We start from the raw sequence: 25,431 nt of genomic DNA, 5'->3' as shown, positions 1-25,431 counted from the left end.
CCTTGACGGATCAGAGAGGAGGTTGTTCAAAGTGATCATGTAATGACAGAAGTTAATAACATCATTGACTATTTTTATTGAACTAAACTCCAGTTTTATCGCGTCTTTCAAAACAACTACAAAGCTTTACAGAGATTAGATTTGGAAAAGACAACACAAAGTAATCAGTGCTTTATTTATTTATTTATTTACATTTACACAAGTACTGTACTTAAAAAGGTACTTGCACTACTAAAGTATTTGCATGTATTGGTACTTCTACATTTATCTGATAGCTGTGTCGTTTCTGGTACCTTTCTGGTACATTTTTATCCAAATGTGATAATTTTACAAAATGTAAAACAATGCACAATACATTTTGTGGTGACTGAATAATCTCGACGACTATTGGATGGCTCATCTTTAAATTTAGTTTAGATGTTCATGGTCTCCAGAGGATGAATCCTACTGACTGTGGTGATGCTCAGACTTTTCCTGTAGCACCACCAGCAACCTTTAGCATTTTAGTTTAATTCATTTTTTTATGTGGCTCAGGACCATGATCACAGGTATGGAGCACAAACATAACATACCAGAATAACGAAACAATGGCACATCACTGAAGTACAACAAATATTACTGAAACAAAGGACATTCTTCAAAAAGGCCCCTTACTAATTACTTTTGTCTTATCTGATTGCAAGAACATTTATTTAAACATAGATGGACAGTTGTGTGTCTGTTTTTGCAGTGGGAGGATAAATGAAGCTGATAATTAAAACGCTAAGAGCTGGAAGCTAAAGACAGACTATTAAATATTGCTTTGTTAATTCTCTGTCCTCCACTATCAGGTGAGAGGAATATCAGTTTCACGTCTGTATGTTCAGTGCAGATATGGGATCAAGATAGTTAGCCGAGCTTAGCACGACTAAATTGAATTAATGTATTAATAAGGCAAATATTCAGTTGAAGATGCTTACACTACATTTCCACCACTCTTTCAGATAGAGTAACATACAGTACACTATAATAACTTCACACGCGCACACACACACACACACACGTACACACATGATGGATTCCTGGCATATCATTCTGGGGTGTGATGGCTAAAATGTGACAACGGCAACATGATCTGTAACTGTGAATAAAGCACCAAACCTCTGCTGCCAAACTGAGGCTTTAAATCTGGCTCTTGTCTTTGCAGAAGCCTCTGGTTCTGATGACAGAGTGGACAGGTGTGAGATGAATGCATGATATATAAATAAAAGTGCCATCACACTGTTATGAATCTCAATAAATCGTTCTGCAAACCCACATTGATTGTGGGTGTTTTTTGGGGGGCTTTCATAGTAAATGTTAAATGTTGTAATATGAATTCAAAGGGTAATTCAGGTAATTCAGCACAAACTTAAAAAAGAATCAGAAAAAATGGAAAATAAATCTGAAATTTGAGGAACTCCGTGAACAATTACATTTTCTTGGAATCAACTAACTAGTCATCTATTCACTTTATTTCAGATCTTGAAACAAATTCAGATTAGTAGGACTACTATTGAAATTATACAACAATAAAGTTTATGTAAACTGGCAGTTGAGTTCTTTAGGGTATATTGTTGTCATAAACTGACTAACTTCATGTTTATTTCATCAATATGCTGGAAGAAAGATGCGTTTTGTCGGACTGAGTAAAGAAAACTACTACGACTACAACTCCCAGCATACCATGTGTTTTCCCCCTTGCACTTGTCGTATTTGACGTATTTTTTACAGTATTCAGACCGTAGACACTTCAACGTCTCATTAGTTTAAACTCGTTGCCACCACTTTTCGTTTCACTATGTGACTTCTGAGAACAAGACAACTCTGTAGAGGGTAAGAAGATATATTGTATCTGCCACTAAAAGAGAAAACCAGCTTTTTATTGCCGAAACTCAACTTGTGTTAGCATGGAAGCTAAGTTAGTAGCCCCGTGTATCTGTCTCCACGGCAACTGGCTCTTTCCGCCGGAAGTTGTCGCTGTGAACGATGGGAACATTTTGTTGTTTACATTAAATTAGCCACAATTTAGCAGATAATACAGACGGCTGTAATTTCAGGAATAGTATCTGTATTGATTAATCACATCGGTGGAAAGTAACTACATATACTCAAGTACAATATTTTAGTACAATGTTGGGGTACTTACCTGTGTATTCCTATTTGTTATGCAAGTTTATACTTCAACTCTACTACAATTTGAGGCAAACTGTACTTTTTACTTCACTACATGTATTTAACAGTTGTAGCTGCTATGTTCATATTTCACATACAAAATAAATGATTTGCTTTTTTAATAATGATCTGCTGCTGTTGGAGATTAAACTAATCAACAGTAGATATCACAACAACATAAAATGCTGCCCACAAAGCATCATAAAACCTGTTAGAGCTGCAACAATACGTTAATTAACTGATTAGTTGATCAAAAGAAAATACTGCAACTAATTTGATAAATGTGTTAATTGATTGATGAATGATCATTTATTTTTTAAGCAAAAATGCGAAAATATTTGATGGTTCGAGCTCCTCAAATAAAATAATTTTCTCTTCTCACATTTCGGTGAAGAAACTTTATTGTTATTTCTTGTTGCAGGTGTCATGAACAACTATGAGGTCATCCGTCAGATTGGAGAGGGTGCGTTTGGTAAAGCCTTCCTGGTTCGAGACAAAGGGGGAGGTGGAGACAGACAGTGTGTGGTCAAACAGATCAACCTCAGAAAGGTAAAACGGTTCCTCACCAACAATTTACTCAGTTAATAAGCAGTGATTGCTTCAAACTAAATATTAAAGCCCTTCAAAATCTCATTCATGAGACAATTTGTCTAATTTCAGATTAGATTTTAGAGGAGGTGCATAGTTACAAAATCATTTCACCACAGGTTAATAGCAGACCACCCCAAGGTGTCATTCAGAGAGAACCAGGACATTTCCACACAGGAAATTAAGCGGCATCCCAACATATTAAAGAAATACAAAGTTCTGAAAAACATGAGGGTTTGTTATGTAAACCAGTTGTTAGCCAGCTGTTTCAGGTTAGTGTTCATTTACACATGTAGAAAGTTAAAGTGTTGGATTAAAAATGTGTTCGCTGCTCAGATGTCAGCGAGGGAAAAGGAATCGTCCAAGAAAGAAGTGACGTTGCTGTCAAAGATGAAACACCCGAACATTGTGGCATTCATCAGTTCATTTCAAGGTGAGTGTAAAACTCTACACAGAACATGTAGTCGTGTCTTTGTGCTCAACATACACTGTAGGTTTGCTGTGTTTATAGAGAGGGGCAGCCTGTACATAGTGATGGAGTACTGTGACGGAGGAGATCTGATGAAGAAGATAAACATGCAGAGAGGAGTCTTCTTCACCGAGGGGCAGGTGAGGTGGCCTCTGGAGGGCTGAGGATGCTCTCCATGTCTCTGTCATTACGAAGTCATTTGGTCTTAAAACGGAGCCGTGTGTTCCTCAGGTCGTGGACTGGTTTGTTCAGATCGGCCTCGGCCTCAAACACATCCACGACAGGAAGATCCTTCACAGAGACATCAAAGCTCAGGTATCTGATCGCCTTCAGTGCTGCACACAATCACGCTTCATTCGCTTCCAAAAGCAGCACATCCATGTTGTTCGACATGAGTCGAGTGAGCAGAGGGCTGATGGGTAGCCATTACACAAACACACTTTCAGGTTAAACTTGGTCTGGTTCTTTGAGATCCTCAGAGCTCAGTGGCCTACCTTTGGGTGGACTATGACTTTAACTGAGCCTTGTATCCCACACACTCTACATCATGCATTTCCTAGTACAACTTGTACAGGGTAAACAACATCACCCACAGACCCTGAGGTTGAACTTTTTAATTAACGAGTATTATCATTACAGAGTTCAGAGGATTGTGAGGCTGAACTGTCCGGAGCTTCAGCTTTGTTCTGAACAAAGACCTCGCTGTGTGCCAACTCCCAGAATAACTGACCACAGGCTGCGTCTCTGTTCACAACCATCACTATCTTTCATCAATCATATCTGTTTACACACGCACACACACATTTACATGCACAGTCACTGTTTCTCTGCTGGAACACAGGCATGCTTTCATTCCTGCTCTCCCTCTGCTCCAGAATATCTTCCTAACCAACGGAGGGATCAAAGCAAAGCTGGGGGACTTTGGAATTGCAAGAATGTTGAATAAGTAAGTCAGTGTCATCTTCACACACACGCACACACACACACACACTCGCACACACACACACACACACACACACACACACAGTGCAGCTGTTTGCCACTGAGTTCTCTGTAACACATGGAAGATCTCCAAACAAGTCATTATCATTCAACAAACTGTCGATCAGGACTAAACACACATGTTGTGGAAGTAATGGTCGCCCTGAAGGACGGAAAAAAGGGGGAACATATTTATATGTATTATTTCAAAACTATAAAATACAATAATTATTTTATAGAAATTAGACTCATGATTCACAACCGTTTTTGCTTGTAACCCGACACAAGCAAGCAGTTTCTAATTTGGCCTGTTGCTATGTTTTAGATGTATCTGAGTTGTTGTAGTTCCACAAAAGAGACGATTCTCCTCTGAACAATAACTGTTTCACAAACAAATCAAAGATGAGAGAAAAGTCTAGAAACTGGAAACAGATTTGTGGATCGAAACTTAGATTCTTCTTCTTTCCTCTCCTACGAATTAACTCACGCCCCTCAGATTTATCTGGTGACCATTTGGAGGGGCCCGCCCCCTAGGTTGGGAACCACCGGCCTTAACTATAGAACTGGGAGATTGCTTGGATGAGCTGCGAACGGCCACTGCACCATTGAACCACCAGCCTTATTCTTTAATGCTCCAGCAAACAAATATATTTTAGACAGTGGCGTTCTTCCAATTTCCGTATCATGATGTTGTGCTTGTCTCTTTCCTGTTTCCACTTGCTCTCCGGGTATGAAGCCAACTCCTGAAACAAATTGTGTTCCCAGTTGTGGAAGAACTTGACTGGACAGTTTGTAGTCATGCTGCAGGTTGGCTAATGAGCTAACCTAGCTGCATCTTTAACCTAAACGGCCCTTTTGAGTTCTGTCCTAATGCAGAGCAATAAGCATATTCCTAGTTGCTTGTCTCTTTCTTACCTAGTCGCTGTTTCAGTGGGCTGCAGGCTACAACGTTTTTAAAGTCTCATTTTACAAGCATGTTAGGGGTCATTTAATGTTTGGTATGAATAGAAGGAGTGATTTTACAATTGTGTGTGCCTTTTTGCCATGAACCCTGTCTGTGTTGTGTTTGTGTCCTGTGGCTGTGCAGCACTATGGAGCTGGCCAGCACTTGTGTTGGGACACCGTACTACCTCTCCCCGGAGATCTGCGAGAGTCGACCCTACAACAACAAGACGTACGTACGGATGCTTTCACATCTCTGACATTCTGTCATGAGCTATGGTGGCTCGTAGTTCAGACAATACAAATGAAAATCAGGGCCGGACTCGGACAAAATCTTGTGAATATCCGAAACGAATACATAATTCTTTTGCTTCCTTAAATGTTTCTCGAGCATTTTCACCACCACAAACTTAAACTGTAAACCTTTTTTTTTTTTTTACTTCATCAATTAGAAGCTGTATATAAACATTTATAATTATTAAATGACAATTCACACTGTATATTATTTATGTAGTGTGGCAATGGTCCAGTGCCTCGTTTGTTTACATCTACTTTGAGGTTGCACTGAAGCACAGTCACTCATGGGTGTTTCATTTCACCATCATACCATCATACACACACACACACACACACACACATACACACACACACACACACACACACATACTCACTAGCAGGAAACTCACACACATGCACATACTTACTTCCTTGCCAAAAAGGAAAAAAAGCTGTCTTATGACTCCTGAACTGAAAACCGTTTAACTAGAAGTTTCTGTTGGCTTCGCTCTGATTGGAGACTTCACTGTTCTGGATTTTTACATGATGGTTTTGTTTTCTGGTGTTTATGTCTTTAGCTCAGGGGGACAGCGGATAATGTCAGGCCCTGCCCCAGCATCCTGTTTCAACACGAAATATGTCCAGTTACACAAGACGCACTAATGCATCGTGGTTACTTCATAAATGCATTCCCTGATTCTGTCAAGTTTCAAAGCATGAGCCGGGAACACATCTGGGGGTGATATAACAATCCTGTTAAATTAATGTCAGATTGCTTTTAATATCCTTCATAATGCCACATAATGTGTGTGTGTGTGTGTGTGTGTGTGTGTGTGTGTCCTCCCTGCAGGGATATCTGGTCTCTGGGCTGCGTCCTGTATGAACTCTGCACCCTGAGGCATCCAGTAAGTTGCACCACACACACCCACACAAACAGCTCGGCACTTACACTGTAGAGCAAAATGAGCACTGCAACTAACGATTATTTTCAATATATATCAATCAGCGAATCATTTTCTTCATCATTTGATCGATTGTTTAGTCTTTAAAGTGAAAAATAGCTGTGACGGGGCTTAGTGGTTAAGATGCTGACCATACACCACAACGTAACTGGTTTAAATCCAGTCTGGCTCCTTTGCTGCATCTCTCTACTCTTAAGGTGATGTATTCAAATATCTTGTTTCATACAACCAACACTCAAAGTAACGCGCCAAAACCTCTCACTTTAAATCTGTCACACACTGAAACATCGACTTTCGTCCGTGGATCGGTTTTTGCGGTTTAAATGAAAAATGCATTTTTTCACTGTCTCAACAGATCCTCCATGCGGTATAGACTGTACCGGTATATAGACATGTGTATAATCTACATATCTACCCATACAATATGAATTTATTTGCACTATTTGTATTACAATTTTATTTTGTGTTACAGAAACACTGTTAATAGACATTGTATTCATGTTGGTCACTGGTGGTTACTATGGTAATATGTATTGACACACATATTATATTATTATATTTCTACCTGTCTTCACCTGCAGTTTGAGGGCAGCAGTCTGCGGCAGCTGGTCGGTAAAATTTGCAGAGGGAGCTACAGCCCAGTACCGAGCCACTACTCCTACGAGCTCCGCCTGCTGGTCACCCAACTCTTCAAGGTGAGATACTCGTCATATATTCTCTTCACAGTGTGTGGATATGAGGTGCATCAACCACAAGTAGGTCTGCATAAACAACAGATCAGGACTTGTAGCTAAACCGAGGACTTGAACATTGATGACACAAATTTTACCAATTCAAGTCAATTCAATTGTGACGTGATTCAAAAGTGTGGAAGGAACCTGAAATGAAAACAATTCAGAATACCAAAGTTGCTGGTTTACCAAAAGGGTCGTCTGACATTTTCACAGTTTGCCAGACACATTCTTTCTTTCATCGCCTGCTGAGTTCTCCGAGTTCAAACTGCAAAACAAGTTCATTTGAAACAGAAAATGTCAATGTCAGAAAGTCAGGAAACTGTTTGAGCAGCTGTTCAGGATATCAGCCTGAGCTGCAGATAAGGAAGCTTCCATAGACACTCAGGCAGGTGAAACGCACTGCAGCATTTAGACTGGTAATTATTGCTGCTGTCTTTCAGATGTTTACAGGAGCTTTGGAACAGATTAAACAGAATTTAGAGTAGAGAAAGCAAGTGACATTGTTGTCACTTGCGATGAGTTTTGTTATTGGACTGCGCAAATAATTATCAATTCATTGAACAAATATAAAAGCGTCTTCTGCAAATGATGCTGCTCTTCAGTGTTCACCTTCACTTTCATTATCCTCACACACATAAACACGCTCGCATTGTTTATCAGGTCAACCCCCGGGACCGACCCTCGGTCAGCTCCGTCCTCAGGCGTCCATTCCTGGAGAAGCACATCAGCAAACACCTGGATCCACAGGTAGTGAATCTGATCGGCTCACTACTCACTCCATTCAACAATCAAATCAGTGAAAGGTTTAAAAATACACAGTATATCCCTGAAATACAGCAAAAATATTTCAGTGACCTGAATTTAGTGGTACTTAAATGTTACATGTATTGTGACAGCCCCCGGGGTGGCAAGGGGGTTTCACGACAACACGGACCAATAAACACAACCAGTCGGTAGATAAATGGTGCAAGTGAGGTTTTTACTGAAGATAGAGAGTGGATAGAGGTAGGATAGACACTCAACAATACACTGTCCGCTTTCCAGAGGGATGGTCGGGGTTCACTTCCACGGTTCGGTGCACAACGGGTATTCCTCATACGGTCCAGGGCGCGGGCAGGAGCAGGGTAGTCGTACAGGCAGGGGTCGGGAGCCGGGCGGGTAGTCAGACGTTCCAGGGTGATCAAGGGGTAAGCCAGTTGTCTCCAATGCGTTTGCTGTGTCTCCGTCTCTTTCCACTCCTACTCTCTTCCAGTTTCCTGTGTCCGGGGCCCTTTTATAGTCCCCTCCTCCTCCTCCGATAGGGTGTGGTCGCTCCCTCGGCTCTCCTCCTCAGGTGTTGCTTGTTTGGGCTGATGGTGGTTTGGCGCTCTTTTCCACTCCCTGACATGGGGCTCCGCCTCCATGTCCGGCAATATCGTCCCTCTACCACTTCTCCTCTGAGGTTGCCCCTCCGGCTGCCACATACCCCCCCCCTTAAATCCGACCTGGGGGGAGGACTGCTCCAGGAACCTAGGGCGTCCCGTCTAGACAGGGCGTCCGCGTTTCCATGAGCGGCCCCGGATCTGTGGACAACAGAGAAAGCATATGGTTGAAGGGATAAAAACCAGCGTGTGACCCGGGCGTTATTGTCTTTTGAACGGGACATCCATACCAGGGGGGCGTGGTCCGTGACCAGGGTAAAGTGTCGTCCCAGCAGATAATATTTCAACTCCCCCAGAGCCCATTTGATGGCCAAACACTCCTTCTCGACCGTGGCGTATCTCGTTTCTCTCGGTAATAATTTTCTGCTTACGTATGTGATCGGGTGCTCCTCTCCATCCCTCAGCTGGGACAGGACGGCACCCACCCCGGTCTCGGAGGCATCTGTCTGTACCACCAATGGTTGCGTAAAGTCCGGGGTCACCAGCACTGGTTCAGAACAGAGTACTTCCTTCAGCTTCTCGAAGGCGTCCTCGGTCTCTGCCGTCCATACGATCCGATCTGGCAGCCGGTTTTTTGTTAGGTCCGTCAGGGGTGCTGCAAGAGCAGAGAACTGGGGAACAAACCGTCGATAGTAGCTAGCTAGCCCAATGAATGCTCGTACCTGTTTCTTTGTGCGGGGGCGGGGCCATTCCCGGATCGCCTCGACTTTCCCTACCTGGGGCTTGACGCAGCCGCGGCCGATGGTGTACCCCAGGTAGTCAGCTTCCCGGAGGCCGAGGCGACATTTCTTGGGGTTGGCTGTCAGCCCCGCCCCTCGCAGAGCTTTCAGGACGGCTTCCAGTCTTTGGAGGTGAGCCCCCCATTCCTCCCCGTGCACGACGATGTCGTCCAGATAGGCTGCCGCGTATTCTCGATGGGGACGTAGTACCTGGTCCATCAGTCTCTGGTACGTGGGGGGGGCTCCGTGGAGACCGAACGGCAGCCTCTTATAGTGGTACAGTCCCATGGGCGTAGTGAAGGCCGTTTTTTCCCTGTCTTCGGGGGCTACTGCCACTTGCCAGTAGCCTTTAGTCAAGTCGAGGGTGGTGATGTATCTGGCCCTCCCGATGCGCTCTATCATCTCGTCCACCCGGGGCATCGGGTAGGCATCGAATTTTGAGATGGCGTTGAGCTGCCTAAAGTCATTGCAGAACCTGACCGAGCCATCGGGTTTCGGAACCAACACTATAGGGCTGCACCACTCGCTCGTCGAGGGTTCGATGATGTCGGCCTCCAGCATACTCTGTACCTCCCTCTCTATCGCCCCCCGGCGGGCTTCGGGGATGCGGTACGGCCTTAGCTTCACCTTCTTCCCGGGCTCGGTGATTATCCGGTGTTGCACCAGTGTGGTGTATCCGGGGTCCGGGGAGAACACGTCCCGGAACCGATCCACCATTTCCCGGACGTCCTGCTTCTGCCGGGGGGTCAACTCTTCTCCCACGGGTACCTCGACTGGCTCCGTTTTTCCTGGGAGGGTAGAGAGAGAGAAACAGAGCATGGCATCCCTACGCACCCATTTCTTGAGCAGGTTCACATGATAAACCTTCGTCGGGTGCCTCCGACCTGGTTGCCGGACTCGGTAGTTTACCGGCCCCACTTTCTCCATTACTTCATACGGCCCCCTCCATCGGGCTAGAAACTTACATTCCGCCGTGGGTACCAGGACCAACACCCGATCCCCTGGGTTAAACACTCGGGGTTGGGTTCCCCGGTTGTACACGCGGGCTTGGGCCGCCTGTGCCTCGGCCATGTGTTCTCGGACGATGGGCCAGAGGGATGCCATCCTCACCCTCATCTCCTCGACGTGGTCCACCATGGTGCGGTAGGGGGAGGGTTGGTGTTCCCAGGCTTCTTTGGCCAGGTCGAGTAGCCCCCGGGGTCGTCGACCGTACAGGAGCTCGAAGGGCGAGAATCCGGTAGATGCCTGGGGCACCTCTCTGATGGAGAACATCAGGAAGGGTAGCAGTTGGTCCCAATTCTTCCCGTCCTGGTCCATGGTTTTTTTCAACATTTTCTTCAGTGTCTGGTTGAATCGTTCTACTAGTCCGTCCGTTTGGGGGTGATACACCGACGTCCTCAGTTGGGTCACCTTCAGCATGCCACACAGATCCTTCATGATCCTAGACATGAACGGGGTTCCCTGGTCGGTGAGAATCTCCTCCGGTATTCCGACCCTGGAAAACAACATCACCAGCTCCCTTGCAATGCCCTTGGTGGCCATAGAGCGTAGGGGAATGGCTTCGGGATACCGGGTGGCGTAATCCACTATCACCAGGATGTACCTGTGTCCCCGGTTGGTCTTGGGTAGGGGCCCCACTAGGTCCATCCCGATCCTGCTGAAGGGGACGGTGATGATCGGCAGGGGCACCAGCGGGTTTCTGTGATGGGGTTGTGGGGCCACTTGTTGACATTCGGGGCAGCTCCGGCAGTAATCCTCCACGGCTTTTTTTATTCCGGGCCAGTGGAACCTGGCCCTCACCCTTTCCAGGGTTTTCTCCACTCCTAGATGGGCACCTAAGATATGGGAGTGGGCTAACTGGAGGACAGAGGGTATGAAAGGACGTGGTACCAGTAACAACCTGAGGGGGGCCCCGTCCTTTATTACTACCTGGTAGAGGAGCCCGTTATAAATGGAGAAATGTGTGGGAGGGAGGTCTCTTACCCCGTCCAGTGGTCGTCCGTCTACGGCGGCCACCTGCCGAAGGGCGTGGGCTAGGTTGGGGTCCTCCAACTGGGCCGTCCCAAACCTCCCTGTGAGGGGCCCGGGTAAGATGGGCTCCTCCGGGTCCTGGGGAAACAGCCCGGCCAGCTCCTCTTCTTCGAGGGAGGGGGTATCTGCCTCCTCGGGGATGGGTGGCGCCTCTCCTTCGGGCTCACTGGGGCTGGAGGGTCCGTCGTTCTCGACGGCTGTGGCATATACGTCCTCGGGGTTGGGTTGGGTGGCCTCCACCAACGCCCGGGCCACGGCACTGGCGACTCCTTCCGATAGGGGATCGGTGGAGATCTCCTCCCCCAGCCCACAGATGGCTTTCTTCTTGGACTTTCGGTGAGGGGTCGTACCTGGTTTCACCACCAGGCTGCGCCACAGCTCCTGGAACACGGGCAGGTCTCGGCCGACCAGCACCTCTACGGGGAGTCCTTCCACTACTCCTGCAGTGCCGACGTATCTACCCCTCGTCGTGTATATTTCGAGGGCGGTGGTGGGGTATTCGCGGGTCTCCCCATGGATGCACGTGACCGCTCGGGTGCCGGTTAGGAGCGGGTACTGAGCAAACGTAGGTCTCACCAAGGTAATCGCGCTCCCGGAATCCACCATCGCGGAGGCGTCGCGGCCGTTTACTTTGACCGGGGTGAGGGGCATGAGGTCCTCGTGAGTGGCCCAGCATCCGGTAATCAGTCCGCATGGGCGACTCCCCTCACTGGCCGTGGTCATGGGTGCGTCCTGGCGGTGAGGACATTCCCATGCGATGTGCCCGATCTCGCCGCAGTGGTAGCACCTCCTCTCTTCCGGTCCACCCGCCGGCCGACGTCGGGGAAAGCCTGGGGGAAAGGAGGGAGACACATAGGTAGTTTCCTCCGTTCTCATCTTTTCTTTGCGGGTGGACCCCTCCACTTTCGGGTTTCTTCCCCCACGCACTAACGCTTGTGCTGCGTGGTAACCCTCCATGCTCTCTACCAGTTCCTCGAGGTTGCGGGGGTTTCTCTGGCCGGCCAATTTTTTTGCCTCATACGGGAGGGATCTGAGGAATTTGTCCATGACGACACGATCGGTGGGCGACACCTCGGTGGGCTCTGCGTGCAGCCAGGCCGTCGTAATCCTCTTGATCTCATGCATCTGGGCTCGCGGAGAAAGGGAGGTGTCATATGTCCATTCATGAAATCGTTGTGCCTTTAGTACCAGCGTGACCCCGCATCGCTGTAACGCTTCCGCTTTCAACACCCGGAAGTCAACTTTTCCAGCGCGCTCTAAGTCCTGATACGTTACTTGCGTTTCGTTGATCAAAAAGGGGGCTATCAACTCAGCCCAGTGCTCTTCTGGCCATTTTTCCCGGAGTGCCGTTGTCTGGAATATCTGAAAAAATATTTCCACATCGTCAGCTGCCGTCTGCTTGAGAAGGAAGCGCGCTGGGTTGGCTTTCTCCACGGTACGTTGCTCTTGTTGTGTCTGTAACATGCCCTTGATGTCGCTTTGCATCGCCTCCGCGCGTTCGGTTTGTACCGCCATATACTGCTCCATGTGTACTTGCTGTTGGTATTGTTGTTGCTGCTGTGCTTGGAGGATTTGCATTTGTACTTGCATGGCTTGTTCGTGGCGTTTTTGGGTTTCCTGGTTGCTAGCGATTAGCCCCGCTAGCAGCTCTTGAAATGGCACCGGGGTGGCCATGCTTACTGGGTTGGTCGGTCTATCGGTCAGTGTTGCCAGAACCGGACTGTGCCCACATTCTCCACCAAATTGTGACAGCCCCCGGGGTGGCAAGGGGGTTTCACGACAACACGGACCAATAAACACAACCAGTCGGTAGATAAATGGTGCAAGTGAGGTTTTTACTGAAGATAGAGAGTGGATAGAGGTAGGATAGACACTCAACAATACACTGTCCGCTTTCCAGAGGGATGGTCGGGGTTCACTTCCACGGTTCGGTGCACAACGGGTATTCCTCATACGGTCCAGGGCGCGGGCAGGAGCAGGGTAGTCGTACAGGCAGGGGTCGGGAGCCGGGCGGGTAGTCAGACGTTCCAGGGTGATCAAGGGGTAAGCCAGTTGTCTCCAATGCGTTTGCTGTGTCTCCGTCTCTTTCCACTCCTACTCTCTTCCAGTTTCCTGTGTCCGGGGCCCTTTTATAGTCCCCTCCTCCTCCTCCGATAGGGTGTGGTCGCTCCCTCGGCTCTCCTCCTCAGGTGTTGCTTGTTTGGGCTGATGGTGGTTTGGCGCTCTTTTCCACTCCCTGACATGGGGCTCCGCCTCCATGTCCGGCAATATCGTCCCTCTACCACTTCTCCTCTGAGGTTGCCCCTCCGGCTGCCACAGTATGTATTCAGTTTCTTACAATATTTGAATTTCTGTGGCCATTTTCTGTTTCCATGGATCAGGGTCCCCAGAAGAACAGATGAATAAACGTGTGTGTGCGTGTGTGTGTGCGTGTGTGCGTGTGTGTGTGTGTGTGTGTGTGTGTGTGTGTGTGTGTGTGCATGTGCAGGTGATGCAGGAGGAGTTCGGCCACACGGTGCTGCATCGAAACAGAGCAGCAGCATCCCAGGCTGTTAAAACAAGAGCAGGAGCAGCAGGTAAGGCCGCACACACATAAACATGAAAATAACATGTACACAACACGCATGTAACACAGACAACAACCAGCATAACAGCAGCCACAGAAACTGAATGTTTAGATCGGGGTAAGCAGTATATATTTGGTATCCTTTTGGAACAGCAACTTTTCTCTCAGCATATTCTGCCTTTAAAAAAAAGCCTTTCACCGAAGAGTCCTGCACGCACATCTGTGTTTGTAGAACAGCCAATAGAAACGCCCTCTCTTTTATATGTCTCCCATCACAGGCCAGATTTAGTAAATCCTGAAAACAGAGCCAAGAGGAGGTTCAGAAGTCTAGTTCTATCTCAGAACACTTCAGTTATAATATGCTGAAAGGTTATCATGGAACGTCTTGCACAATAATGCTAAAAAAAAAATACCTTGCCCCCCACAAGGTAAAGTAGTTAAAGTTCTCATAAGATGTGTTGACTCTGGATTCTGGCGCCACCCAGTGGTCGTTCACCGACACCAGTTCAGTCTGATCAGGCTTTGTTGCTGCAGGCTCGGCTTCAACACGTCTGACAGACTGAAACACGATTCTCTCCTCGGTCGTGTATCACAGCTGGGCGGGATCCTGATTGGACTGATTGTGATCGTATCATATCTTGGCACGCTTTGTGTTTTGGTAACATCAGACATTAAAGTCTTAAATCATAATGTCTTATTTTGTCTTATATTTCATGTTTTTTGTAAACTTAAAAGTGTTTATTCAAATTTTAAAGCAGTTTTTTTTTTTAGCATTTTTAAACACTTTCAGACAAAGGAACAAGGGCAGGAAGAGCAGTACTAAACCGGCAACTCATGCCACCTATAGGTGCACATGTGATATATGTATACAGCAGCCAGTGTTTAATCTACATCAATGCATCATATTCTATAAGATCATCATATGTTTATGGGGTTGTTGTTCTGTGAGACAATATTTGACTCTGAGATTTAGTGGAGTAGAAGAATAAAGTTACATTAAATGGAAAAAGTGACTTGAATTCGTACTTACCGGTAAGTAAATGTACGTCGCTGACAACATTCAAAGTTGCACCTTCATCTAGATAAACAGCTTGTTTACCTGCTTTGTTCTTCTAACTCAAGACTTTCCTGTTATCCAGAGAACAAGCAGAAGTCCAGAGCAGCAGAGAGGCCCGGAGTCGCTGTGAAGAGGCCAGACTGGAGAGTCCCACTCAGAGTCTACACTCCTGCCCACTACAAAGTAATAATAATAATAACTGGCAAAGAGCCCCGGTATTTATATGAAAATAGCCTCGTATTGGAACCCTGTGAATAGTGTTTCATCCCCATGTTCAAGTATGTGATGGTGCTGGTGCTGTTTGCCCTCATCAAATTCACCTGATCACCAACATGTCGTAATAAAATGAGTACAAGTAATTAACAGTGTGCAGGTTGAATAAAACGAACTACACTAACTCAAGTATTGAACTTAAATATACAATTTTGAGGTACTTCCATTTTGATGCTACTTTAAACTTCAACTCCGCTACATTACAGAAGGAAATGCTGTATTATATATTTAAATATATATATATATATACATATATATATATATTGTTTTTCTTCTTTCTATTGTTCTAATACTTCATTTAATTATGATTGCAGCCTCTTCATCAAAGAGTTGCAGACAGAGAAGCTGCAGGGCAGCAGAAGCAAAGGTGAATTAGATCGACTGTATCAACCTCTTTCTTCCATGAATGGAAATCTTCTCAATGAGCTTCAGAGGTGCACTTTGACCTAAAACTATTACTGATGCAGGTTTAATGGACAGCAGCCAGTCGGCCATTACCAGCACCACTACGCCCAGCTGGACGCCTTTCAGAGGAGGAACAAGGAAGACGTCCCTCCTCCTCCTCCTCCTCCTCCTCCTCCTCCTCCTCCTCCTCCTCCTCCTCCTCCTCCTCAGGAGAGACAGAAGGAGCGATGTGAAGACCACACTGTGGAACCATACCAGCTGTGAGTGTTCATACACCCAGAGCAGCAACTAACAATTATACTCATTATCGATTAATCTGTGGATTATTTCCCCATAACTCAAAGAGATGTATTCAGACTGCTTGCTTTGTCCGATCAACAGTCCAAAACTCAAATATATTCAATTCACAATCACATAAGAGGAAAAAGGCAGGAAACCCTCACATTTGAGAAGCTCAAACTTGGTAATGCTTGTATGATACCGTATATTAATTCCCAAAATGTTGAATGTTTTAAGTCAACAATTCGTTTTGGCTTGTTTTTTGGAGCTGATATTGTGTTTCCAGCATAATTCATTGGTGATGTGTTGTCATTATGGATTCTGATCAAAACCAGACATGCTGTCTTAATAACAATATCAACCATGTCTTTGTTTCCACCCCCTCACTTGTTTGTCAGTGTGGCTGCAGCTCGTAATGAATACCTGCAGAGGAGACAGGAGGCGAACCAGTACAAGCTGAGAGCAGAGAAACAGCTGGTAGGATGAAGCTCCTGCTTCACAGTCTGTTCTGTCACTCACACATGCTGACTCTACAACATGTTTCTGATTATTGGCTTGACTATTGGATTATTAATTCAATTATTTATTTTAGCTGTCAACTCATTCAGGTTCCTTCCAGTTTAGAAAAATCCCACACTGAGGGAACACAGTAATTACTAACGATCACATTTAAAACAAAGATCAGCGCGAACTGACTTCTACTTTCTGAGCGTCAGGGTCTGCGTCCGTGTACAGCTGAGTGCAACAGGAAGCGCGGCGGTCAGGAGCAGGAAGTGCGACCTGAACAACAACATGCACCTCAGGACAAGAGGCAGGAGGGACAGCAGGTCGGTGATTACAGTCAAGGTTCTGACTTTTTGAAGTTTAGAATGATTTAGTGAAGACTGAATGAAATGTGTTGGAGTTGTGCTTTGCAAAAAAAAATGTAAATAGTAGAAAAATGGCCTGGCATAAATGGGTGTTCCACAGAAATCCTGGAAAGAAATATTATATAATAAAGTAATATAAAAATATATAATACAAAAATACCACTGCTTCTGCAGAGTTTTGAACCACATGTTGGCAGCTACTACTCAAGTATTGTATTCAGTAAATCTGTGAACAGACCTGAATGTTGAGTTTATGTGTGTGTGCGTGTGTGTGTGTGTGTGTGTGTGTGTGTGTGTGTGTGTGTGTGTGTGTGTGTGTGTGTGTGTGTGTGTGTGTGTGTGTGTGTGTGTGTGTGTGCGTGTGTGCGTGTGTGTGTGCAGGATTACCTACGTCAGCTGGATCTCATCAGACAGCAGTATCACCGGGAGATGAGACAGATGAGGCTGAGAGCTGAAGTAGAGGTACACGAAAACCTAATTTCCACTTCAGGTTTCAGAACAGCGGTCAGAAAAGTGTCTGATTTTAAAGGGACAATTTCTACATCTCTGTTATCCCTTTATTGCATGGCACGTGACCTGTGCAATGATTTGTCTGGGTGATCCTTACAGGACCAGTGTGTAGGATTTAGTGTGAACTAAAGGTTGCAGATTACAACCAACCGACACTGATACTGCAGGTGCATGGTTTGTTTACCATGAGCTGTGTGTAGTATATTTGTTGACAGCCCTATTATACACTAAGGAGAGCATAGCTATGAATATTACATTCCATTTTCACTTATAGATCCTGCTAAATCCTACACACTGGCCCTTTAAAGGCACTACAGCACTGTACAGTTATGAGATTACAGGGTTACTCGTTACATTATATCATGATATATTTTGAATTTCTGACTCAAATTCACCTCCTGCAGTATCTTTGCCTCCCCATCGAGTCTGAATGAGACAACATCAGCTCCTCCTGTCAGTGACTCTCATTGTGAATGCTTCAGCGTGATTAATGAGACCGAGTTAAACATTCATATATTTTCATTTGATCATGTGTCAGCCTCAGCCACAACACAAACATGAAACCTTTGTGGTGGAGAAACCCAGAGACCCAGAACCTGAGCAGCAGAGAGCTCCACCTGCACAGGTAAACACTCACAAGAAATCAGTTGTGTCACTCGCATTCTGGCCATAATGCTTTTCATACTCCAGTCAGTACTCTATTAATAACAATAATACTCTGAAAGGATTGTTGCCTTTGTTGACGTTTTCCTTCATTACTTTGAACATTGTCTGTTTTGTTTTTCTGTGACATCCTCCCGTCATCCAGCTACTCTTTCAGAGATAAACATGCAGACGCAGAGTTGTTTCAGAATCAACTACACAAGTCGTGTTCATCCCATAAGCGCTCAACAGAACACACACGTGTGAGTCTCTAACAGCGTGTCCTTCCTGTGTCTGCAGGACATGGATGCAGCTCTGAGGCAGATCAGAGAGGAGAACAGAGACCAGAAGAGAGCGCTGGAGAGAAAACACAAAGACAAGGTGACTGCACTAAATATTCAGCTCAGACAGTCAGAGCTGAAGTCTTAACGCGGGAGTCAGACCTGTCTTTGAGCTTGGTATAACAGCTTCTAATCACGATTGACTACCCAAATTCAAAATATTTTAATATTTTACATAGAATAGCGTGTGGTACGCTAAATAAGCAGCTCAGTTTTCAGCCCGCTGTCCTCCTAAAATCATAGAAGTTGGTTTGTCAAACACTTTGTTGAGCAGCACACGTGACTCGATAGCTCCCTGCCAGATTTACATGACGTGCTGCTGAGGATATTCCTGCTCTCAGAGGATGACCCCTCTGGATTTATCAGCACCATGAAGATGAAGATGTCATCTTTTTCATTCGTGCGACTTTACTAATTAATAGCCTTCATGTGATGTGTGCATTTTTGGTAATTAAAACGCACAAACGGCCAAAAAGACCATGAACCTCCTGGAACAACAGCTGTCAAGTGTAAATCCGTGCTATAACTTTTATTCCTGCAGAAAGGAATCATGTTTGAGATCCGGTTAGACGAGGACGCCATGAAAGAGGACGCAGAGAAGGAGAAAGAGGAGGGAAGCGAGGAAGAAGAGGAGAAAGTGGGTGATGGAAGACAAATGGAGGAGGTAAGTGACAACTCTCTCTGTCTCTCTTTCACAGCTCCTCTTCTTCACTTTGTCTCTTTCTCATGCTGTCCCTGGTCCTCCGATCAGGAAGTGGACCCTCTGAACCAGACTCTGAGCTTCCAGGAGGGGGAGGAGTTGAAGCTCAGAGATTGGTCGGAGGGGAGGAGGGGGTGGAGCCAGAGGACTCCACAGACTTTGCTGGACGCTCTCGCAAACATGGACATCAACTCTGCCCACAGCACCGCTGCTGAGGCTGAACAAGGTGCAGTACACCTGTTAAACATCTGAGTGAAGAGGCCCACAAATGTGTTCAAGTCATGGATGCTAACTTTTAGTTATCCATTATTAGTGAGTGATAAAAGCACGTAATCTTCTCATCTCTTCTCTCTCTTTCACTTTTTACAAAAACCAAAGTTTCACAGATTTAAAGTTTGTTTTCTTAAGTTACTTTATTTTTATTTCCTGAGCTTTTCTTGTCTTCTCTTAGTTTTAAGGTAGTTGTATGAGTTTGACATTTTCATAAACATGTTTATTCGCTGTCTTTCTGAGAGCTAGATGTTCAGATCGATAGCATGTCTGTACATTAAATATGAATGCACAGCCAGTGTATGGTTAGCTTAGCTTAGCATCAAGACTGGAAAACAAAATCCGCCTTAGCGGAAGTGCAAAAAATCCTTTAAAATCCCTGTGGACACTACAGGTAACCTGTAGAGAAACATGACCATGACAATGCAAGATGTATGAGCAAGTATGTCACCTGACCCCCCCCCCCCCCCCCCCCTCAGGTGAGGAGGCGGGCGGTCGCAGACAGTGGGTTGATGACCCCCCCAACACCCTGCTGAACGCTCTCGCTCAGGCTGAGCTCACATCAACTCTGGACTCAGTGAATGCAGGTCAGACTTTACTCTCTCACACTGACATCTGAATAATAATAATAATTATTATTATTATTAGAATAATGAAGTGTCCAGTTAAAGGATTTATCTTAAAAACATGGACAGAAAACCAGAGGTTTTATTACAACCACTTAAAAAAAATTGGACTCACTGAACTGTGTTTACTCTCAGATTTAGAGCCAGAGAAGGACAGAGAAGAAGAGGAGGATGAAGAGGAGGCCTCTGATGTGGAGATGGATGAAGATCGTCTGGAGCCGAGGTCAGACGATGACGACACGTGAGTAACACTGCTTTCTGTTCGCTGCTCTTTACCTCTTAATTCTTTATGAATATAATTATAAGTATAAGTGTGAGTTAGCAAACAACATACTGTTTTTTGCTCTGCATGAGATCATTTTAATTTCCTCTTTGCTCATCAGCAACTTCGAGGAGTCGGAGGACGAGCTGAGAGAGGCGGTGGCCGACTCCATGAAGAACCTGTTTGTGATGGAGGACGGGAGCTCGGACGAGGCGGAGCTCACAGAGGAGAGGGCAGCGGTGGAGGAAGGGATGAACGAGAAGTGAGCGCTGCACACTCGCAACACAACCAGCAGGAAGTTGAAGACTCCTGCGCAGACATTGTCCGCACGTCAAAACAAGACAGCAGCAACTAAAACATGTCAAATTCAGCTTTGCAGATGTTTTATGGGGGAGGTAAGATTTCCTCTGAGGGCTCCTTTAACCAGCCACCTTCATTGTCCTATAAATTCAGTTTTTAAGGCCCCAGTTTGCTTGAAACAGACTAGTTTGAAGTGTTTATAGCTGTTCTGAACATAAGTCAAGGCATCCAAAGTCAGTGCAAATTACAACAAAATTTCCAGGAAATTGGCAAAAGTAAAGGCAAATCAATTAGCATTTCCATCCGCTACTGTTGTGTGAATATGAGTTCATCGGTTGATGGAGATAAGCAGCTGGTGGAGCTAATTATCCGTTCAGCACCATTCAAATTAAGGACACAATGAGATGAGGTCATTCATTGAAAGAGCTCGACTCAAAGATCAAAGCGTGGAACACATGACGGAGATATGACATTTATTGTCATGTATTAATGTGAGGAAGTCTCCTCATCGCTCCACACAGATCTGATGCTTTCGCCTGCCACACTGTTTAGTCAGAAAGAACTGGTTTTGTGCAGAATACAAAAAGAGAGCTTGAGGTCCAGCATGTCTGTTGTTAGGTTCCTTCGTCCGTTGTTTTGTACTTTATATTGGATGAGTCTGGTGGTGTTCTACATCGTTCTTACCTTCAACAAATCCCACGAAAAAAGACCAAAAGTAACAATGTGTTCGTCCGTCTCTCAATACTTTTCTGCCCCGGCTCTCAGCTCCGTGCCAACAGGTTCCTACTGAAGACACATCTTTAAAAACACAAATGTTTTTTGACAAAAAAAGGGAAATGCTCAGTAATTTCCAAAACAGTTGGTCAGTTATTAAATGGATGTTCTTCTCCAATAAGCAGCAGTAGTGCGTTACCTTTGCTGTGCTGTTGCTGTTTCTTGCCACAGGCTGGCAGCACAAACAAACAGTTTCTATGAAGTGTTTTGACGATTGCGTTTATTGCAGTATTGGTTCAGTTTTCTCATCCTCTCAACACGGACATACTTAAATAGTTATAATTCATTTTTGAAATAAAGATTTTTAATATTCAACACGTATAATATTTTCGTGAACTCATTACAAACAGGAATGCAGGAAGTGAAACAACATTTAAACGAGAGATATTTCTATTTTGAAGTGATCCCTCGATGTGCGCAGAAACAGAAAAGTCTTCATTTCGGTAACTTCGTGAGGAAAAATAACATTGCAAACCCCTTTACATCTGTTCAAGAATCAGTCAGTAATTGGAAAACATCATCATAAATAAACTATACTCAAAGTCACACCAGTATAACTTGATATAACTCACTACATGGCCTTCAGTGGTGCCGCATAAAAAGCTGGTTGGAATCTAACTACTCTCAATTTTTAAACACCTCAAAGGAACATTTTTGGTAAATATGCTTCATCGTCAGATGAGAAGATTCATGCAAGTTGAATATCTGTGCGTCCAGTACTGAGATAAGTCCAGCATGTGTTTGGCTTGGCTTAGCACAAAGACTGGAAGAAGGGGGAAGCAGGCTTAGCATAATCAAAAGAGAAGAAACACAAGCTGGCTGGCGAACAAGATCAAACGTGTTGGTAAGGAAACAGATGGAAGAGAAACTTTTTCTTCTTTTACGCAGGCTAGCAGCATCCCTCTGCTGTCAGCCTTTGTGGTAAACTAGGCTCAACAGGTCCTGGAACAAATACCACAGCGATATGACGTTAATAATGATAAAAACTCCCAAAATCCATTTCCTCTTGTAAATGTAACTTCCAACTGGGAATAATGTGATTAAAAGTTCCCTGAAGCTTGAGGTCTTCTCTGAGCTGTGAGCCACGTTGATGGTTTAACAGTGAACACGATGCGACTTCCATGTTTCATCTGTCATCCGCTCCTCCGAGCGGGGTCACTTTGATGAATCAACATTACGGCGATCAGCCCTGCTACGGTTTTCTGTTCGGGGAGGATTTCAACAGTGACGTTTGTTACTACGAACATTAGACGCTTCGTCTCTTCTCCGTGTTTCTGTCCGTTTGGTGAACAGTCGTCGTGAGTTTGACACATGCAAAGTCACTGGAAATGTTTTTTGTTGTTTTTGCGTCATCGCAGCGTATACGACAGACAAGTTTATCTCTGGGTGTCCACCAGGAACTGAACAATGTGGGCTCTATTATTTTAAATGAGGAACGAGACACTATGTCACACTTTAGTAACAGCGTCGGAAGCTGAGCTTGTTTTAAACTTCGATATGACTCACTGCTTCCCCCCCTCATATATCTGGGGAGCAGAATTAACTTAATATGGATTCCAGGTCCCTGGTGGACACCGGGCCTCGTCTGGTCCTCCTCATCGCTCCAGTTTGCACATGAGAGACTCCATGGCAGCGATGAAACAAGCCTCGAACTCTTGGTCGGAGAATCGCTCCACAGAGCGCCGGGCGTTGCGTCGGATCTCCAGTCTGGCCGATGGCGACAGCGCCAAGATGGCTTCCATGGCAGCGGCGTAGCCGTCCTCGCTGTCGGCCAGGAAGCCCGTCTGTCCGCCTTCGTACGGCACCACGATGTCCATCTTTGGACCTCCAGACTTATGAGCGAGGACGATGGTGCCCGCAGCCATACACTCCACCACACCTGGAGAGAGAGAGAGACAGAGAGCTGCTGATCGAATACAAACAAACATTCACCGTCAGAAATCCTCTGCCGTCATGTGTCCACCTGTTAAACTTGAAATTGACAATATTTGTATCGCCGTACATTCTTGATTTTTCAATGAGGGAGAAGATGTCATTCATTTTTTAATTCATCAAACTTCTTTTGCATCTCTTAAAAACATGTCTGGGGAGACCTTCAAAGTAATAAAGTACCTGTGTAGTTTTTGTAAATACTTGGTGAAGTGTGTGTGGGGCGTGCTGTCCTCACCTATACCAAAGTGTTCGTTCCACATGGTGTGCAGACCGATGGTGGCGTCCACCAGCTCTCTCTTCAGCTCCTCGAAGGACACGTTGAGTTTGAAGTCGACGCGGTCGGCCACGTCCAGCTCCTGGCAGAGCCCCCGCAGCATCAGCACCCGCTCCTCGTCCTCCTGGTTCCTGCATCCACCAATCAGCACCAGCCGCAGAGACTCCCGCCCCCCGGGCCCCTCCTTCCTGTCCAGCAGTTTGTGAAACGCCCGAATCTGCAGCCGGTGGTCCTTCTCTGGTCGGAACTGACCCACCGACACGATGGAGTGGCACTTCCTGCCCCCGACTCCTTCCTCTTCACTACTCAGCTCCCGTCCGAGCTCTTCCCAGCCCTCCTCCACTTCCTCTTTGTCCTCATCCTCCTCCAGCGGGACGCCCAGGAAGGCCCTGACGTCGCAGGGAGGGTAGACGATGCTGGTGCGGCTCGGGGCGCGCCACAGAGACAGTATGTGTCCCAGCGTCCAGGTGGAGTTCACCATGATGACGTCGCTGCAGGAGCCGGCCAGGCCGTACAGCAGGGCGAAGCAACAATAGTACACCACCTTGACTGCGCTCAGCACGGGGTTTCTGGAGATGAAGTCAGCGTTGTTGAACCTGGTGTTCTTCTCTCTGATCACAGACAGCATGTCGGTGCTGACGGTGGGATAGTGGACGTAGCTTGCCACCTTGCAGCCTCCCAGGTAGCGGAAGATGGGCAGGGTGAAGGCGTAGCCCATCGAGTCCACGTACAGGTCGGGGACGAAGGCCGTCAGCGCCTCCCAGCCTGCAACACTCACACAGTGTTAATGTACTTGAACTCACAATCCCCGTCTACGTCCATCAAAAGTAATTCAGCATAAGTTCTGGCGCGGCCTTACCGAGGAACATGGAGCCGCCGCTCTGACCCAGCAGGGTGAAGTGCGGGTAAGAACTGGCCTCCACCAGCGAGCGGTGTCGCAGGAAGACGAAGGTGATCGGTCGGGGCAGCGTGATGTTGAAACGCTGGCGGGCTCCCTCCAGAATCTGCTCGCCCGTCACTCCCTGGTCTCCAGTGTAGACCACGAAGGAGACGCTCGGGTATCTGAGGAGATGAGGGAAAACATCAAACCAGTTAAGTACACTGAAGTATGTGAAGTACTTGACAGATCTTGTACTCAAGTATAAATAACACACAGGCATTAGCATTAATCTATAATATAACATCATTATTTATGTGTGGACTATATTCTACATTATTAAAGTAGCAGGAAATGTAAATACTTCAGTGAAATTTCAACAATTGTACTGAAGTAAAGAACTTCCGCCATTGGAACAAGTGTGTCCACGTGCTGTTGGCCATACAGTGTGACCTGGTGGTGCAGTTGGACAGTACCGGTTCATGAGGGCCCTCAGGGAGCACCAGAGGACCCGCTCCCCGCCTCCTCCGGCGTTGCAGTACGGGTGGAAGAAAGCCACCGCGGGGCCTCCGTCCGGAGCCCCGCGGGCCTTGCGGCGGCCATGCAGCCACAGTCGGACCCCCAGCAGGAGCAGCAGCAGCACGAGGGTCAGGACCAGGCTGAGGTAGACGCAGGGCAAGACCAGGGACCACAACAACCTAGGACACACAACACAGGACCGTGAGTAGACGGGAACACCACCGGGGCTTTACCGAAAGACGTGTTACTTTGCACTCGTGACTCGAGTTCGTCTCAGTGGGATTCTACCTTTTTGTTGATAAAATGTCATCAAGTGAATGAAGAGAGGGATTGTGTGAGAAGAAGCGTACCTCATTAAATCGCAGAAGCACAGAGAGAAGTGATGATGATGATGGTGTTCTGCCATTTTGACAACACAACACAATCCCGGAAGCATCTGTCGGCTGACCGAGCTGCCTCTCTGCGATTGGCTCAGCGCTTTGTTTACCTCTACGTCATCGACACGTGACATGCATCTATTTATTTCTTTATTCATTTCGAACACGTGTTAAAATAAAAGTAATGCTAAATAAATACATACACATAGAAAATACCATACATCAAATAAAAACATTGGTTATGGGTCCAATATAATAAATA

At 46.1% G+C, this 25,431-nt stretch overlaps 2 protein-coding genes across 2 annotated transcripts; one reads left to right on the top strand and one right to left on the bottom strand.

Moving 5' to 3' along the window:
• Window positions 1–2,619: 2,619 nt before the first annotated feature.
• Window positions 2,620–20,382, top strand: LOC306783526 (serine/threonine-protein kinase Nek5; the record flags this gene model as incomplete). Its single annotated transcript, XM_079277234.1, has 23 exons — window positions 2,620–2,742; window positions 3,118–3,214; window positions 3,293–3,390; window positions 3,482–3,565; window positions 4,126–4,196; window positions 5,319–5,405; window positions 6,300–6,354; window positions 6,993–7,106; window positions 7,806–7,892; window positions 13,805–13,892; window positions 15,022–15,122; window positions 15,527–15,579; window positions 15,680–15,877; window positions 16,295–16,373; window positions 16,613–16,723; window positions 17,147–17,227; window positions 17,814–17,900; window positions 18,218–18,298; window positions 18,800–18,922; window positions 19,010–19,184; window positions 19,708–19,815; window positions 19,996–20,095; window positions 20,238–20,382. 23 exons carry the CDS (start codon window positions 2,620–2,622, stop codon window positions 20,380–20,382), a joined length of 2,346 nt encoding a protein of 781 aa, XP_079133360.1.
• A 1,058-nt stretch (window positions 20,383–21,440) lies between these two features.
• Window positions 21,441–25,214, bottom strand: LOC306782920 (GDP-Man:Man(3)GlcNAc(2)-PP-Dol alpha-1,2-mannosyltransferase-like). The gene is made up of 5 exons (XM_079276414.1): window positions 25,143–25,214; window positions 24,750–24,971; window positions 24,256–24,458; window positions 23,358–24,161; window positions 21,441–23,069 (listed from the first exon to the last, which is right to left on the bottom strand). Exons 1-5 carry the CDS (start codon window positions 25,196–25,198, stop codon window positions 22,786–22,788), a joined length of 1,569 nt encoding a protein of 522 aa, XP_079132540.1. The 5' UTR covers window positions 25,199–25,214; the 3' UTR covers window positions 21,441–22,785.
• Between the last annotated feature and the right edge of the window lie 217 nt (window positions 25,215–25,431).

The sequence above is a fragment of the Melanostigma gelatinosum genome (genome assembly GCF_949748355.1).
Source record: "Melanostigma gelatinosum genome assembly, chromosome: 10".
NCBI lineage: Eukaryota > Metazoa > Chordata > Actinopteri > Perciformes > Zoarcidae > Melanostigma > Melanostigma gelatinosum.
Note: the sequence above shows the minus strand (reverse complement) of the source record. Positions and strands in the feature narration are given on the sequence as shown.